At 38.8% G+C, this 19,396-nt stretch overlaps 1 protein-coding gene and 1 long non-coding RNA gene across 3 annotated transcripts; one reads left to right on the top strand and one right to left on the bottom strand.

The window, feature by feature from the left end:
• The first annotated feature begins 40 nt into the window (after positions 1 to 40).
• On the top strand, positions 41 to 18,453 carry LOC117197710 (uncharacterized). 2 transcript variants are annotated; one of them, XR_004478506.2, is made up of 6 exons: positions 41 to 837; positions 2,030 to 2,144; positions 2,543 to 2,677; positions 7,784 to 7,866; positions 15,413 to 16,705; positions 17,621 to 18,453. It is a non-coding gene; the product is annotated as an uncharacterized LOC117197710 (long non-coding RNA). The 2 variants fall into 2 exon arrangements; XR_007476840.1 differs by lacking the exons at positions 2,030 to 2,144; positions 2,543 to 2,677 and having other exon boundaries at positions 43 to 837.
• FAM200B (family with sequence similarity 200 member B) lies at positions 5,060 to 14,531 on the bottom strand. The gene is given in 2 exon segments (XM_033410642.2): positions 5,060 to 7,227; positions 13,441 to 14,531. Coding segments are annotated over 2 exon segments (1,971 nt in total). The 5' UTR covers positions 13,446 to 14,531; the 3' UTR covers positions 5,060 to 5,261.
• Positions 18,454 to 19,396: the final 943 nt, after the last annotated feature.

A 19,396-nucleotide genomic window follows, 5' to 3' on the forward strand; every position in this document is an offset into this window, starting at 1 on the left:
GTTGTGTTTCATGTTGTCCCAGTGGTCTCTTAGGCTGTTTTCATTTCTTTTCATTCTTTTTCTTTATTCTGTTCCATGGCAGTGAATTCCACCATTCTGTCTTCCAGGTCACTTATGTGTTCTTCTGCCTCAGTTATTCTGCTATTGATTCCTTCTAGTGTATTTTTCATTTCAATTATTTTATTGTTCATTTCTGTTTGTTTGTTATTTAATTCTTCTAGGTGTTTGTTCTTAATTCTTCTATTGTCTTTGTTAAACATTCTTGCACCTTCTCGAGCTTTGCCTCCAACCTTTTTCCAAGGTCCTGGATCATCTTCACTATGATTATTCTAATTCTTTTTCTGGAAGTTTGCCTATCTCCACTTCATTTAGTTGTTTTTCTGGGGTTTTATCTTGTTCCTTCATCTGGTACAAAGTCCTCTGCCTTTTCATTTTGTGTATATTTCTGTGAATGTGGTTTCCTTCCACAGGCTGCAGGATTGTAGTTCTTCTTACTTCTGCTGTCTGCCCTCTGTCTATCTAAGAGGCTTGTGCAAGTTTCCTGATGGGAGGGACTGTTGGTGGGTAGGGCTGGCTGTTGCTGTGGTGAGCAGTGCTCAGTAAAACTTTAATCTGCTTGTCTGCTGATGGGTGAGGCTGGGTTCCCTCCCTGTTGGTTTTTTGGCCTGAGGCGACCCAACACTGGGGCCTACCCGGCTCTTTGGTGGGGCTAATGGCGGACTCTGGGAGTGCTCACGCCAAAGAGTACTTCCCAGAACTTCCACTGCCAGTGTCCTTGTCCCCACAGTGAACTACAGCCACCGCCTGCCTCTGCAGGAGACCCTCTAATACTAGCAGGTAGGTCTAGTTCAGTCTCCTACGGGGTCACTGCTCCTTCCCCTGGGTCCCGATGCACACACTACTTTGTGTGTGCCCTCCAAGAGTGCAGTGTCTCTTTCTCCCAGTCCTGTCAAAGTCCGGCAATCAAATCCTGCTAGCCTTCAAAGTCTGATTCTCTAGGAATTCCTCCTCCTGTTACTAGACCCGCAGGTTGGGAAGCCTGACGTGGGGCTCAGAACCTTCATTCCAGTGGGTGGACTTCTGTGGTATAAGTGTTCTCCAATTTGTGAGTCACCCATCCAGCAGCTATGGGATTTGATTTTACTGTGATTGCACCCCTCCTACCATCTCTTTGTCACCTCTCCTTTGTCTTTGGATGTGGGATATCTTTTTTGGTGAGTTCCAGTGTCTTTCTGTCAATGATTGTTCAGCAGTTAGTTGTGATTTCAGTGCTCTCTGAAATTTGTGCTCTTGAACATCAAGAGCTTTCAATACTTTCTGAACTTCCTTATTTAAAATTTTGTCTTGTTTGTTAGTTGGCATTTTTGGTTGCTTGAGGATGAAGCAAGAGATATTATGAATTTGAAGTTTTTAGAACAGTGTTTCATAGTGTCCTCTCAAGGAATGTTTCAAATACTTATTAACAGCTTATTTGTTCCTTGTTTATTTTGGGTTGTGGTAAGCTGAGTAATGGCCCCACAAAGATGTCCGTGTCCTAGTCCCCAGAACCTCTGAATACATTACCTTACATAGTAAAAGGGACTTTGCAAATGTGATTAATTTAAGGATCTTGAGATGGAGAGATTACAATAGATTGTCTGGATGGGTCCAATGTAATCATAAGAGAAGGGCAATCACCCAGAGAGGTGATCTTACAGAGAAGGCAATGTGATGATGGAAGCAGAGAGATATTTGAAGGTGATTTGCCACTGGCTTTGAAGATGTGAGGCAGGGAAGGCAGGCAGACTCTAGAAGCTTGAAAAAGTACGGAAACAGATTCTTCCCCAGAGTCTCCAGAAGGAACAAACCCTGCTGACACCTTGACTTTAGTCTAATGAGACTATCATTGTGCTTCTGACCTCCAAAAGAGAATAAATTCGTGTTGTTTTAAGCCATTAATATTGTGGTAATTTGTTACAGCAGCCATAGGAAATGAGTACAGATTTTGGTATCTGAAAGTATCCCTCTTTCTGCCTCCCTTTGTCCTCAGTTCCAAGACTGAGCTTGGGACATCATTAGCACAGGATTATTACTCTTGGCTAGTCTTGGCCAGAGTCTGCAAGGAGGCTGCCCCAAAGAAGAAGAGAGATTGGAGAAGGGGTGAGGTGAGTTCAGTCATCAGAAAAAACATGTTTTTCTAGCTCCAAACTATGGCAACTCTACTGTAACAAATACTAAAAATATGAAAGTGGTTTGGAAGTGGGTAATGGGTAGAAGTTGGAAGAATTTTGAGGAACATGATGGAAAAGTCCTAGATTGCCTTGAACAGACTGTTAGTAGAAATATGGGTGTTAAAGACTGCTGGTGAGGTCTCAGAGGAAATGAGGAATGTGATTTGGGAAACTGGAGGGAAGGGGATCTGTTATATAATGGTAGAAAGCTTAGATTGTGTCCTATAATTATACAGAAAACAGAACTTTTAAGCAATGAATTTGGGTATTTGGTTGAGATTTCCAAGGAAAATATTGAAGGTGTGACCTGGTTTCTTCTTGGTTGCTTTTAGTAAAATGTGAGAGAGGAGCGGAGAGAACTGTTACAAAAAGGAAGCAGAATTTGATTTGGGAAATTCTCAGCCTGCACAGATTGCAAACAATGCTGAAGTTAAGAGATCCACTGCCAAGAAAGCATGCTCTGGAGAGTAAGCCAATGATGTAGTCGCACAGCTTTTTCTTTTTTGATTAAAAATGTTTTAAATTGTAGTAAAATATGCATAAAAGTTATCATCTTAACCATTTTTAAGTGTGGATAGACTTTTGCTAGTACTTGGAAAGTACAAAAGGTTAGTACATTCAAGTACATAGAGGGCTCTTTGAAGGGGTGTAAGACTCAGAAGCCAAAAACAGATGAAATTATTCAGGAAAGATCTGTGGAGTAGCCTGTTTTTTAGTAAAGTGAATCTCTGTGACCCACAAAGTTTTTGAGAATGCTATACCAACAGAAACATTGTCAAGTTGGACTAGGAGGGACAGAGGGCAAAAATGAAAAGACTCTCAAAATTCTACAGGCAGAAAACATGCTGAGAAAAACCACTCAGTGGCAGACATGTGTTACTCTTTATGAAAAAGGATGATTCCAAGGGTGGAAAGCTCCAAAGAGTGGAGTCAGGGGTCCAGAGGGCAGAGGCATGAGCCGTGTAAGTTTATTTCCAGGCTTTGAAACTTAATGGAGTTTGCCTAGGTGGACTTCAAAAGTAATTAACTGACTCTTTTTCTTCATTTTCTCCCTTCTTGAATGAGAATGGATCTGTTACTCTATGCCTGTCCCACCACTGTATTTCTAGAGCACAAACATGCTTTCCAGTTTCACAGCTCCACAGGTAGAGGATTTTGCCCCAGGACACATTATATCAGAACTGCACCCATAATTTAGATGATTAGATATGAGATTTTAGACTTGAGTTGATACTGTAATGGGCTGAGACTCTGGGGGGCCTTGGAATGGGTGAAGGTATTTCTCGTGTGGGATGTATGAGTCTTCGCGGACTGGCAGTGGACTGTGATAAGCTGAATAATGGTCCCCCGTAAAGATAGCCAAGTCTTAATCCCTGGAACCTGTGAATATGTTGTACATAGTAAAAGGGATTTTGTAGAAGTGACATATACTGACATAAAGACACAAGACCTTTGGGTCAGAGATACAATTTGTTACTCATAGCAAAAAAAAAAAGGAGCCAGATCAGCATCGTGGGTTGGTTTCCCATGCCCCAATTCCCACAGGTGTTAGCTCTGCACACAGTGGGGGCTGCTGGTACATCCTCTCACCCTTCCTTACAGGGAGATCACTCATTACTCCTGGAATGCACGCAAATGTCTCCAGGGAGGTAGGAAAAGGCTTTATATTTACTTCCCTGGGATGTTTCTTGGGAAGATGTCTCTAGTTTCACCATTCTGAAATGTCTCCTTACACAAGAGTTCTTAACTTAAACACAAATACTTTCATTCAGAGGATCCAGACTGTGCAGAAATGTGAGCTATTCATGGAAAACTGTCTTCCAACTGTATTTTAAGCATGAATAAGGGGGAAAAATCTATTACCTTTAATAGAATAGAAAATCTGAAAAATCAAATGTTTCAATAATGCCAAGAGTGGCTGATGGAAAGGAGCTGCTAACCTATATGATTTTAGAGAAAGACCACGCCCAAAGAAACATCACCCAGTGGGGTCAGGAAATATGTAAAGAGAGGCAGAAGTTGAAATTAGTTTGAGGAAGACATATTAAGCAATTAAATTGCTTAATTTCCAGCAATGATGTGAGGAAGCAACATCAATCAATGCCGTTTGGGGATGCTTATAGAGATTATCTGACAAAATCAGATTTTTTAATGTAAAAATGGCAAAGAAATTTGCCATACATTTAATTATTATTCCTGGGACTATGACCTCATGTTACAGGTATTAGATGTTATTGAATTTTTTCTCCAACAAATGTAAATGGAATATCCAGTTACTATGTATCATGCAAGATGACACGATCTCTGCTCCTACGGAGCATGCATTTCAAGGTGGCAGGTTGACAGAACTATTAATCAGATAAATAAATACAACTATTACAAATTACATACTACCAAGAAAACAAAGAAATAAAAGAATAAAGAAGGATGTACCCAAACTAAAGTGGTTAGGAAAGACCTCTTTAAAGAGGTAACATATAATTCAATCTATTCTCAAAATAGAAGTCAGAGTGAGTTTTTTAAAACCTAATGCACATCATGTCTTTCCTCCACAGAACCCAACTGCTCTCCATTTCACTGACAAAAATCCAGAGCCCCTATAATGGTCTAGATCCCTTCATGATTTGGTCCCCAAATAGTTCCCTGACTTCCTTTCTTATTACTTTCTATAGCACTTATTAAAGTCTAAATATTATAAACGTTATTTATTATGTTTATTGTCTCTCTCTCTCCTTGCCAGAACATAAGCTCCACTAGAGAATGGTCTCTGTTTTCTTCATTTCGTATCCCAAATGTGCCTAGAACGGTACCTGACCTCTAATAGAAGTTCATTAAATGTTTGTTCAATGAACATAAAATTACACTGATTTTATTAGTATTAAAATATAACAAAAATAAAAACAAAGTTATCACATACACTGCTATATTAACATTTAAATACAACAGATAAAAAAATCACAAAATGAGAACTGCAGAAACAAAAACCAGGTAAGATTTGTTTACACAACATTGTAAAGTGACTATACTCCAATTAAAAAAAAAAAGATTTATTTAACGTGGTAGGTGTGCTTGCCCATTCATAAGTTCATTCCAGTCTGGAACACAGGAGGATAATGCTACTCGCATATCTGCTGCGCCATTTAATCCGGTCCTTTCCTTTGCTTTTAACTGGGTTAAGACCGAAAATCCTATTTCACACAAACTAGTTGCTGTGAATGGTAATAATAGCAGGATACTCTTTTGACTTATCAAAGGAAAGTCTTCCTTTATCTTAATCCAAAATGCTGATACGCTTAGTGTTTCATAATCATTCTTCGATGTACATGAAGAACTGAGCTGCAATAATTCATTTTCTTCTTCAGGCACCAAGTTTAACTCAATTATTGATTCTGGGTTTCGAAAAGCAAACGGATCTTTTACCCAACAATTCTGTCTTAATGTTTCAAATTTCTCTTCTGGGAATAAATGGTTAAAGGTTTGACAGAGAGAAGTGAGGTGCAACAATATCTCTAGTTTTATTTCTTCCAAAATGTTTTCATTGATAACATTCTCTTCAATGTGCTGCAAAAACCTTGGAAACATGTAGTAGCTAGGACGATTGCTTTTAAGCTTCGCTTGCCACAACAGTAATGCCTTCTGGAATCCTTGGATACATTCGGCCTGTTGGAATATGTCACTGTTTTTCCCCTGTAGTTTTAAACGTAGTTCATTAAGGATGCCAAAAATATGTTAAATATGCCAAAAATCAGTTAAATATGCCAGTTTCGTTACCCAAATATCATCCTCAAAAATAGTTGCCAAATGAGACTTCTTTTCAGTAAGAAAAACGTGTATCTCATTCCTGAGTTCGTAAACCCTGCTCAGTATTTTCCCTTGAGACAACCAACGAACTTTGGTGTGAAACAGTAAGTGGGTATAATTAGCTCCAATCTCCGAACAAAACGTTTCAAGAAGTCGGCTGTTTAATGAGCTTCCTTTAATAAAGTTAACAACTTTCACTGCCTTTTTCAATACTTCCATGAGCTTCTGTGGAATCTCTCTGGATGCTAATGCTTCATGATGTATAAAACAATGATTCCACACACCACTAGTAACTTCTAGCAATTTTTTAATTACTCTGCTCTGTTTTCCAGTGATGTTTGCTGTTCCGTCACTTGTAATTCCTTTGCAGTTTTTCCAGTTTAATTTATACTGACCAAAAATGCACTTTTCTAATTCTGTGAAAATATCTAATCCACTTAGGTGTGAGGTTAAGTTTAAACAACACAAAAAATCCTCCATAAAATCGCCTTGCCACGCATATCTTACATAGACTAAAAGTGCTGTGCAGCTTCCAGTATCTGTGCTTTCATCAAGCTGGATTGCAAAATCCATTCCCGACTGTAACTGAGTAATAAGCATTGCCTCTAAATGTTCGGCAATCGTACAAATTCGAAGAGATATTGTGTTATTACTAGGAATCGTTTTTAATTTATCAGCAGATTTATCATCAAAAATTGTACGCACCGTATCCAAACATGCTGGAAGAATAATTTTTTCAGCAGCTGTGTGAGCCATTTTCTCTTTTGCCACACGATATGCAACTAAATATGATGATAATAAGGTTTTCTCACTAACAGTAGTAGAGCAGCTAAGAAATTGTGTTGATGACTTTACATCTATTTTCTTTCTTTGAAAATATTCAAGAGGCTTATCAATAAGTTCAGCATGCTGTGTTTCTAAGTGCCTTTTTAATTTTGCAGGTTTTAAGCTTTCATTTGCAAGAATATTATTACAAATAAGACACTGAGGTCTGTCATTTTCAAAGGATTTTTCACATTTGATAAAACCATATTTTAAATAATCTTCATTATAATGCCTTGCAGTTACTTTTTTCTTTTTGAAACATGGCTCAAATGAAGTTGATGTTTGCAGATTAGAGTCAATAGTTTTATCAATATTGTCACTATTCATACTTCCAGATCCAGCAGTAGAACTTGAACATGCTTCTGCATATTTTGCTTCATTATTCCTCTTTCTTTTAAAAAAGAAATGATCCATTTTAAAAGCAATTTTGAATAAAATATTATAATTGCCACTAATATATATATGTGTGTATATATATATATATATATATATATATATTTTTTTTTTTTTTACAGCCTAGATAACATCTTTCCAAAATTGCAGTTTGCAAATGAATCTCAGTGGAACATCTCAGACTTTATATACAGTTGCAAGTCATGGTAATATACAACTAGACTGCAGATCAACCTTGTTATTATGAAAACCAGATAAGACATCATTGGAAAATGATTGAAAAACCATTTCTTAGGCAATCAATGTACATTCTATTCATCATATCCCCTCCATCAAAGATCTTTCCACATATTGAAACTTATGACCTTAGTATTCCTTGCAAGGTGTATAATTCTGGCAAAGGATTCATGCAAACCACTCTGATATTTTATATTTTATTTTGTTTTTAAAAATGTTCGTCATGACTCACAAAATTGATTTCATGACCTACTAAATGGGTCACATGCATAATGTGAAAAACACTGACATAGAGACGTTTTCCTCTTTTGTGTTAGTGGCTTGACTATGTCTGCTTGATGACCAAAGAAACTAGCTGATCTGCTAAACTGCTGGCTGATACAGAGACTTTCTTGAAGTGGTAGGTATATATCATTCCTGATTTTCATTCCTGATACTTTTTGATGGGAAGGGTTTTTAAGAGTGCCAGTATTGTCTGATCTCATGAGGTTCCAATGAGGTTTTCCATGGCTAGGTCAACTATAAGGTTGGAGTTGGTGACATATTTTTAGAACTGTCTTGGAATGCATCCTTGACCTGGGAATAAGACCAGAGATATGACATTAAGCATTACAATACAGAGAAATAGTGTTGCCAGCTATAGGGACCTTTACAGAATCCAAGGTCATGGGTGCTGAAGCAAAAAGCTGGTACCTCTCAACACAATGTTATATAGGCTTAGGCCTTTTTCTGTAAGGCAAACCACCTCAACCAAGATTGGGAGATAGAAAAAATGATGTAAGACCTGGGAGTCGCATCAGGAGATGCAAAGTACATCGACAAAGCTAAACACAGGAAACCATGGAGGAGCACAGCTCATTCACTATATATATTTCCTCTTAGCTCAGTTTGGCCATGCCCATCTTGTAAGTACTTCCCGCACTGCTCTCTTTGAACTTAGGATATTTGGGTCTTATCAGCATAATACAGCACTTCCTTACAAACCTCTCCATCAAGTAATGCCACTTGGGGGGGGGGGAGGAGGAAGGGTAAAGTCTTACATTTACTGTAGTGTTTATTAGAAATTAAACATTTTAAGTGTTAATAGTTTTATCAGGATTGTTTGCATTAACTAGATTTTCTTATTTTCTGTAATTCTTGATGCTCTGGCATGTGGGTTCTCACTAATCATAGAGGGAACTAATTCTCCCAGGGTTGGGTAATTCCTAGAGATAGCAAACAACTTGACTGATAGCTCAACCCAGGAACACAACTTTCATATGCAAACTAACCAGTCCAGAGCCAGCCCTACCCACACTTTCCTACCCTCCCAAATCAGGTTCTTATTCTCCAGATACTCCCCTGCCCTAACTACCCCAGGGCCAGGTAACCATGAACTACGGACAGCCCCCATGCCCTGAATCCTGGTGAAACTGTTAAGAAAGCCAATCTGAAACCTGCTTACCCTGCTTGACCAATTCCTTCCTGAGAAAACCACAGTATGGGCTTTTCCACATTTCCCCTTCCACCTCCTCTCCCTCCTGCCCAATCCTGGTGCTTCCCATGTGGCCGCCCTGTATGGCATGGCTCGGCATGCCCTACCTCCTGTTTCTAGGGATCTGTATAAAAACTACCTACTTCATGACAGCCATTTCTGTGTCTGTTTGCCTTATCATACCTGATTAAAACAAATCATAGGTATATCATTTTTACTTCATCTTGGTTCTGGTTACAAAGTTGCATAGTTTGGCCCTAATCTATTTTCCACATAATGTCTGTTATATTTTAGCATAAATTTTGCATTCCACGAGTTCTTCTAAGTCATAGTGTTAAAGCTGAAACACCCGTATCTCGAGATAACTTTTATTACTTGCCTGGTGAATGGATTCCCCCAATCACTTGAGAGGAAGATTGGAATCCTTCAGTTTTGGGGACACACTAAATATTTGTCATTCTAGCTATCACCCATCCTTCACCTGTGAGTGAAACGGTATCATACAGTACACAAGTAAGGTATAGGTTTCAGGAATACCAGGCAGCACGCAAAATGTGCTACAAATTATCTGAATGCCATCGATTTTCATCAGTCTGTCACCACTGTATTTATGTGGTGGCCTAATCTTTTAATAAAGCCAGCTTTGAAAGAGGCATCAGAGTGGATGGTGACCTTGAAACAAGAAAGATGTTGCCAGATGGAGAAGGCCTTAGTGAGATTCTTCCCTGAGACTTCATTACTTATTTTTAACAGTAAACTTGAAGGGGACTTACAGTATGTCATGTATACTGCACTTTTTAAAATTTTAATAAGCTTTATTTTTTTTAAGAGCAACTTTAGGTTCACAGCAAAACTGAGCAAAAGGTAGGGATTTCCCATATATTTCCTGCCCCCACCTATGCACAGTCTTCGCCATCACCAACATCCCCCACCGGAGTGGTACTTGTTACAGCTGATAGACCTACAGTGTCACATCATAATCACCCGGTCTACCCTTTACATAAGGTTCACTCTTCGTGTTGTACACTCTATGAATTTTGACAAATGTATAATGACATGTATCCATCGTTATGGTTTCATACAGAGTATTTTCACTGCCCTAAAAATCCCGTGCCTCTGCTTCCCTTCTTTCCTATCCCCACTCCCACTGCCACCAATCTCTAATAGTCACCGAATTTTTTTTTTTTTTTTTTTTTTACCAGCTCAGCTCCACAGTCTTGCCTTTTCCAGAGTGCCATACCGTTGGAATTATATGTATATAGACTTTTCAGATTGGCTTCTTTCACTTAGTAATATGCATTTAAGGTTCCTCCATGTATTTTCATGACTTGATAGCTTATTTCTTTTTAGCACTGAAAAATACTTCATTGTCTGGCTATGACAGTTTATTTATCCATTCACCTACTGAAAAACATCTTAGTTGCTTCCAAATTTTGGCAACTATGAATAAAGTTGCTATAAACATTGGTTGTAGGTTTTTGTGTGGACAAAAGTTTTCAACTCCTTTGGGTAGATACTAAGGAACCTGACTGCTGCATCGTATGTACAAGTACGTTTTTAAAGAGGATCCCGGCAAAGGTTGTGTATCCTTTTGTTGCTGGAGCTTGTCAATATTGTGGGCACAGATTATGCTTTATAGATAAAGCATAGATGTTGCTCAACTTTTTTTTTTTTGCAATGGTGCCAGCTTTTGTTAACGTAATTCACACACGCTGACAGACTTCAAATAATGCCAAAGGGACTGCTCTAGGATTTCCTGAGCTGTGATGGCCTACTCTGGTACTGAGTTATTCTGTTGATGTCTCTGATATGAACTGCCAATAAACAGAACCAAGTCAGAACTGAGGGGTAAAGGTGGCTGGTGAGATGGGTTACACAATTTAGTATAATTCAGTGAGAAAAGTGACATGGGGAGCTGTCAAGATAAGACTATTTGGGCAGTTTGGCATTGGACAAATACTAAATCTTGAATTTAGGAGCAGATATTTTATATGAGACTAAAAGCTTTAAACGGCATTCTAGAACAACGTTGTTGGAATGCAGCTTCAGGAAGGTGGCAGCAGGAGTCATCTGAGAAAACTTTGCTATAGGGAGTAGGGTTAAGTTGTAATATGCAAGAGATCAAAATGTATAACCTTGTCTCTAGACTAGCAGTCTCTTGGCATAGTTTTCTGTGTTTAGTAATATAAAGCATTAGTGTCAACAGGAAGACCTACAAATAGGGGCAAAGGTCAGGGTTTATTAGGATGGTGGCATTTTTAGGTGTTGGTTGCCTTAGGAAGGGCTTGGAAATATCAACTTGATTAGTTATTATATTATGAATGCTTTAACTAGGACAAGTTGCTAGAGATCTAATGTATATGGTACCTGATTATACTTTAAAAAGAGTACATATGGGAGAATTCAGGGCCTGGTCTGAGAAACAGGCAAAGCTTTTCTTTGGAGGTCTTATGTCCTGTCTGCCAAGGTAGTTAGTAGGACTAAAGAGTTTATGGCAGACGCCTATTGGATGTCACAGCATGGTGGACAGCATCAATATATTAAATCAGAACTAAACTGCTGAAAAAGCAACTGCATCTAAATCTCTTTGATGAATAAAAAGAGCTGGAGAGCAATTCACAACAGCCTTGAAGCAATCTGACTCAGATATATAACTGCCCTTAACAGCTGAAATAGAACATTTATTGATTCTTCCTGTCATACTGAAGGATGCTCACTTGTTTTTAATGTTCCTTCTCTCCACATGAATTTCAAACCACTACAATTTTATCCTGTATGCCACCTCTCCCCAGATATTTTATAGACATTTACCTTATAAAGAAAAACAGTGTTAAAACGTTCTCCAAAGTCTTTTGTTTGCCCTCTCTTTTCTTTATCTATGTCTCTGAAAGGTGCCTTAATGGCAAGTCACAGGAATTTGGAGGGACAGGTTCAAACCTGAGGGTTTTGGTCTAACCGTAAGTTTTGGAACTTTAAACAGAGATATTCTCAATTAGAACTCAATGTAAATCAGAGCATATACATACATTAACATGAATAACTACATGTGTGATTCCATAAGCCAGATGGGTTCTGCTGGGACAGGTCCTTTCTGGCCAAAACTTCAAAAATCTATAGATGTGTGCACTGATGCTTAAGATGTGTGTGTTGAGGTTGACTGTTGTGGATATATAACCACATTTCAGAGCAATAATGCTCTTTAACTGGGTGTGCATCTATCTTAGCCATTCTTTAGGAGAGAATTTCAATTAAGGTGACCAAATACTTGTAGCTGAAAGTTTCTTATATACCAAGGTGCAATAATGACCTGTTCCTAGAACAGTGTTTGTTGTAATGGTAGGTACTCAGTAAATGTATTTGAAAGATTAAATGAGAGAATGACACCTGTAGCAAACTGTACCATGTACATTGTTTTTATTAATCAATGAAAAATAAGTTACCAAACTATATTTGAACAATTTGAAAAAAAAAAGACAAAGGTTAGTATGACCTATTCTTTAAAATTGGATCAACGATATTCTATTTCAAAATAAACTGCTTATAATGTTAGATACTAGAAACAATGGTCTTATAAAAACATAAATGTTGGGCTTCCCTGGTGGCACAGTGGTTGAGAGTCCACCTGCCAATGCAGGGGACGCAGGTTCGTGCCCCGGTCCGGGAAAATCCCACATGCCGCGGAGCGGTTGGGCCCATGAGCCATGGCTGCTAAGCCTGTGCGTCCGGAGCCTGTGCTCCACAACGGGAGAGGCCACAACAGTGAGAGGCCTGTGTACCGCAAAAAAAAAACAAAACATAAATGTAAACTATATTCAGATTTATCTTATAAAGCCTAACACTTAAATCTACCTGAAAATAAGAAACACATTTAAAAAACCCCTAATATCTCATTTATATTACAATAAGTAATTATTCTTTTAGACAAAAACAATTGTCTTTAAATCATTCTGTTCTTTTATATTTTTACTATTCTCATTTCAATCCAGTTCTCTGTGGGAGTTCATAATCAGCTATGCTTCAGACTGTTATATCCAAAAAGTATTCTTAAAGGGCTTACTCTCTCTCCTCAAGCAGACAATTCACCTACAATAATAGCAGACATAATATATTAGGGTATAGCCCTGATAGATGTGGGGATGAAAGCATGGGGAAGTCCTTTTCTAACTGAAAGAGGATGCAAGGTAACAGCTAAATCGGAGTCAGAAGCAGAAAATGTTGCAAGTTTGACAGAATAAGGTATGAAATAGTTGTTTACAAAAGTGGTGCTACGAATGGACTAGGAAAATGTGTTAGGATTTTAAGCAGGTCTGCATGATTGCCTTACATGCTTAATGCAATGATCATTATTGCTATGATGCTTGATAGGTGTGGTCTTTAATTCCCTGCCATGAATTTTTACCTCTTAAAGCCTCATCCTATCTCTCTAGGTTTCTCCCTCATCCCATATCTCCATACCATTCTACACTTGAAGCTCTAAGACTATGGGAGTTCTTGAAATACCTCATGCTCTTTCATGCTTCTGCTTTCACTCTGGCTGGTATTCCCCTTGCCTTAAGTCATTTGAAATCCTATTCATTCTTCATGATTTAGCTCAAATGCTACAGCATTCATCCAATCAACTAAGATGTAAGTATTTACGATGTGCCAGGTCCTGGGGATACAAAGCAAGAAAATGGATAGTGATATGTGCATATAAGGGAACACCTGTTCAGCTGTTACAAGGAATGAACTAGAGTTACATAACACTGACAAATCTTATATTAAGTTAAAGAAAGCTGCCAAAGGTTCTACACATTTCTGCTTGTTAAAACTATGCAAAACAGCACTATATGTAATCCAAAATTAAAAGCGTGGTTACCTTGGTCAAGAGGGAACATAACGGGACTGGGTGGAGCACACAAAGGACTTCAGTTATATAATAACTATTTCTCCAGTTGGGTGTCAAGTACATATGTATTAGTTATAGTTTTATTTCAACTTTTTGTTTGTCTAAAGATATTCTATTTTTAAAAGGGATGTTTAAAGCTTGATTCCTTCCTGAAGGCATTGCAAACCTGTCCCATAACCAGTAACTTAAAATTACCTTCTTTCCGTCTCTGATATTATCCTTTGTTTCCTGTATTGCCATTGTGCACACATCAGTAATACTTAGGCCTCAAGAGTAGGAACTTGCAGGTACGAGCTTTAAGTAGATTAGAATGTAACCCTCTTCCCAGGAGACTCCTGTTTGCTCCAGTTCTCTAGGGACCTAACTAGGCCTAAGAACCTCAGCCTGACCCCTTCATGTGACCCGAGAACATCTTCCCTCGGATCCCGGATCGCTGACCCCTTCCCCCGGTAGATGTCCATTCGCTCCCTGAGCAAAAGCAAAACGTGCCTCCCGCCAACGAACCCCGGAATGTCTCCCTTTAGCGGACTCCGGACCACTCCCACCAGAGGTTGCCTTTCTTCCTTCTCACCTCCAGCCGAGCGCCGCGAGCCTCGCGCCTCGCCTGCCGACCCGCGGTGCGCCTCGCCCCCCATTCTCTACACAACACCACTTCCAATCTAACCTCAACACTCACAGAAATCACACTTCCAGCCGGAAAAGGGCTGGCTCGGCCCTCTGCGCATGCGCGGAGCTAAGAGTCGCCCCTGCCCTCGCGTTCGTCTCGCGGTATTGCCTTTTCCCGCGGAAGTTATTTGAGCTTTCTGGCGGTAACCACGCCCTCGGCTGTCCACGGCCGGCTGACCGAAGTCTGAATTTTGTCTGCAGAAAATCTGGCCGTGCTCAGTCGAGCCAGATACGGCTGAGAGCCGAGAGATTCTTACCGGCCGGGTTCTGGCGCCATGGGGGTCAAGAGACTGCTGCCTATTAAGGAGGCCTTCAGCTGGCGCAGGAGCCGCATCAGAACCGGGCGAAGCTGGTGGTGGCGCTGAGCCGCACCTACGGCTCGGCGATCCCCGCCACTCCTTGCCGCCCCGCTGGTACACCAGTGAGCACGTTAATTTGTCAGTCTTTGTAAGGGAATTACAGAGATTTTTTTCAATTCTGCTATCATTTACGTTGTTTACTTACTTAGAGAACCATATTGTTCTTTATAATCATAGTAGACTTGTGTCTCCAAGTTAGAAGTTCACCGATTTTTAACATAAATGTGCATTTCATTTAATAGATATAAAATGTATATTAAATATATATATATTTGTATTTCTGCCCTGTAATGATTTTAAGAAAACACGTTTCTTAGGAACAAAGTAAGTCAGTGCAAAGAAGTTCATTTTTGTTCCAAACTATTTTTCAGGTTAATATCCAGGTGTCCCCCACTTTTCAAAAATTCAATTTAGGCCACTTCGCTTTTAGAAAAGACCTGTATTGTATTAGTACGTGTTTTCATAACTGAAGGAAATCTGGAGGGTTTTCACTTTTACAAAAAAACGGCGAAAAGCGATAGTACTTGGTATGCTTAGCCTTCAGCGTGTTTTTTTGCAGGGAGCCTTTACCGAGGCAGCGCGCAGACCCAGCAGCCTGAGTGGCACAGCCAGGCTCCTTCCCTGGAAATACACTCAGCATCTCAGCATCTAGCCCCCATAGCTTGGAACTGTGTCTGTGAGCATCTGTGCTGCATCTGGGTTTATTTTGTGCATTCGTCAGCAAGTGTCCTAAAGTATCAGAAAAGGTTAACATAAAAACCAGATGTAATTTTAAGTGTTTCGATTGGGGTGAACGAACTGGGCATTGTGTGTGAGTTGAACTTGTTTGGGTCCACTATTTCCAGGCAGAGAGAAAGAATCTTGAAAGCTGCCAAAGTTACTATTGCTTCTGTTAGTAGCAAAGTGGTCTCAGTTGGCATCCAGCAGTGGGTAAACTGGAAAGTCTATTGCTTGAGCAGACTGATGGGTGTACAAAGCGAGGTGTTTACGTTATCTTATACTTAAGGAGAAATCGGTCAGTCTTTCTAATAAGCTGAAACAGAAAGCACTTGGACCACGGTGTTGAAAGTGTTGCAACAGTAGAATTTGAAGGTAGTCATGGATGGTTTGATTGGTGAGGGCAGGTTCTTACCTTAAAAGTTACTGGAGAGAGTGCTTCCGCTGTTACTGAAGCTGCCAAAAAGTTCCCGGAACTGAAGAAAATAATTACAGGAGGTGGTTATTCGTATAAGTGTTTGACCCTGAAGATGATGTTGAAGAGGTTTTGGCATCCCATGACTAAGAACTGACAGATGAAGAGCTGATGCCATTGCAAGAGGAAAGGATACTATTCAAATACTAGTTGAAACGGAACACAGTAGTGAACAGCCTAAAAGTAAAGCCCTCCAGGAACTCAACATGAAGCACTTGCATGAGATTTTCACTGTAATTGACAGTGCTGCAATGATAGCAGAGAAGGTATGACTTTAATTTTGAAAGGGCATGTAGGTTTAGGGCAAGTTTGCAGGATGTTCTGAGTGCCTACAAACAACTGCATGATAGAAAAATGCATGAGGATAAGCAGTCAAGCATACTGTCATATTTCAAGCCTTCCACATCAGCCACAGCCGACGATGAACCTCAACATTTGACGCTGAGGCAGGCAGTTATAGAAGAAGGTGAAGACATTAGTGACCTGCTTGCCCTGACGGATTCAAACAATGGTGAGATGTTAATAGGTGACCCCCTTCCTCTGTCTCCTACATCCCCATCTCCACACGCCCCCACCACAGCCTCCCACATCTAAGCCTAACACACCATCATCACCACCTCTCAGCCTTCCAGTGTGCTGCTGGCTGTCCTCTCGATTCTGGTAAGTGAAACTATACTGAACAGACATTATTTCTACTTTATCCAGGCAGTGTGTTTATCATATCATACCTGCTTTTACTATATGCTAGTGTTATTTTAGGTTTTATGTGTTATTTGGTATGATTTGGTAGGTTATTTTTTGAGTCTGGAAATGCTCAAACTTTCCCCATATAAATTCATGGTAATTGCTTCTTCACTTTATACCATTTTGGCTTACGAAAGGTTTCATAGAAACATTCTACTTTCAGATATGGGGGAAAACCTGTATTTCTAGCCTTTTATTATAGTTTAGTTTCAGAAATAGAAAAAGAGTTAAATACAATAGTTTTAATTTCAACTCTAAGACTTTACATGACTTTGACAAAATCAAAAAGCATTTCTTTACCTCAAGCTACTACCTTTTTGTTTAAAATTATTTATTTATTTATTTATTTATGGCTGCATTGGGTCTTTTTTGCTGCACACGGGCTTTCTCTAGTTGCGGCAAGCAGGGGCTACTCTTTGTTGCAGTGGACGTGCTTCTCATTGCGGTGGCTTCTCTTGTTTCAGAGCATGGGCTCTAGGCATCTGGGCTTCAGTAGTTGTGGCATGAGGGCTCAGTAGTTGTGGCTCACAGGCTCTAGAGCGCAGGCTCAGTAGTTGTAGTGCACGGGCTTCATTGCTCCGTGGCACGTGGGATCTTCCCGGATCAGAGATCGAACCCGTGTCCCCTGCATTGGCAGACAGATTCTTAACCACTGTGCCACCGGGGAAGTCCCAAGCTACTACCTTTTTTACCTGCAGGATTTCAAAAAGATTCTTCCATATGCTCTGCATTGTTCTGCACTTTTTTTCTTCACTTAACAGTATATTCTGGATATTCCTTCTTATCACTATTTAATTAAACTTAACGCATTCTTTATTTTTTTTCTTTCAGCTGTCATATATTCCGTTTTGTGGATATACTCAGATTTGTAGCCAGTCTCCTATAGATGGACACTTGTGTTGTTTCCAACCTTTGGATATTAGGAACAATGCTTTAATGAATAAATGTCATTTCTTACATTTGCAGGGGTAACTCTTAGATTCTCTGAAGAGAATTGACGGTTTAAAGAGGAAATGTTTTTGTAAGTGTGATAAATATTGACAGTTGGCCTTTAAAGAGTGGTCCATTCTGCACTCCCATCAGCAGCGTATGAAAGGTATTGCTTATTTTTAGGTGGATTAGGAGGAATTAGAAAGTGATTGGGGGGATGTTTTTTGATAGACCAGAAAATTTCTAAGTAAAATCCTGAACAGTTTGAGAATAGGAGTTAGAATGATAACATATATGTCAAAAAGAAATTGCTGTGTGATGGGAAGGGTCAGTGTTGAATTCAGACCAGTGCTGTTGTTGTTTTTAACTGAACTGTGCCTTTGATACATGTTTCTTGGTAGATTCAAGGATGTAGAGAAGAATCAAAAGAATCTTATGTGATATTTTAAAATCTATGCTGCCTTGCTCCATGACAGCAGTAACTCAAAAACAGGAGACATGGGTGAATGATTACTCAAGTCTATTCTCAACAATTTATTCTTCTGGATAGATGATTAAGAGTCATTAAAGAGTGAAGATTTTAGTTTAATGAACAATTATTCATGTTACCGAGTCTTAGGTTAGTGCTAGAAGTAAAGTCTTTTATCAGTGTAGCTTGTGAAGGATTTGTTTTGTATTTCTGGTTGTCAATAAAACATTTTTTCAAGAGGCATTTGTTTATGCCTTAAATATGCTATGATGGTGTGTAAATATGAACCTGCAGCGGAGTGAGAAATAGAATTTGCAGCAGTTTATTATTTCTTTAACCAAACCAAGCAGTTTATTATTTCTTTAACCAAACAGAAGGAAGATGAAGACAGCGACATTTCAAGTTATTTTAATTATTTTACTTTCTTCTTGAAAGTATTCCGGAAGTTTTGCCAGTTTTTATTAACATTCACAGGGAGTGAGTATATCATTTAAAAATTTACCAGATTGAAAACTTTAAGGACTTGTATAATTTAGAGGAAAAACAGCTAGGATTCTAAATATATATATGATATAAATAAATTAATTTATAGTATACACACATACATACATACATACACATATATTTATGTCATATTAAAGTGACCTTATAAATAATACCTTTTTCTGTAGGATAAACTATGATCATGATTAAAAGCTGATTTAATAGATAATGCTAGCTTTAATTTAAAATATTTAAGAACAGTTTCAGGAAAATGTATTTAAATGAGTGCTCTACTTAGCAAGGAAGTTAAAAGACCATTCTTTTTGGTTCAAAAATTATTTCATTCTTATTATTTAGTAAATATTTCAGACAAGGATTATTTTGAGACTATATTAAATGTACATTTTGTACACGTATGTATGAAATTAGCATTATAGCTTCTGTGGGTTTTTTTTGCATGAATTGTACCTTCTTTATGAGTTATTATTAAAGTCTTGAATTCTGAACTTGAGGAAATCAAATGGTTGTCATTATAATGCCACCTGTGAATAAGTTTGATCAGTGTTTTCTTTCAGGACTGAGGCAAATAGAAATGAAGTTCAATTTTGAGGGTGCCAGATTCTAAATAAGTTCTTGGGAAATATGCCAGAAAATGCCCAGATTGATAATGTTTTGTGTATAAAATTAATTAAGCCATTCTTATTAGACTGAAAGATAAATTTCCA

Source organism: Orcinus orca, chromosome 4, assembly GCF_937001465.1.
Source record: "Orcinus orca chromosome 4, mOrcOrc1.1, whole genome shotgun sequence".
NCBI classification, from domain to species: Eukaryota; Metazoa; Chordata; class Mammalia; order Artiodactyla; family Delphinidae; genus Orcinus; species Orcinus orca.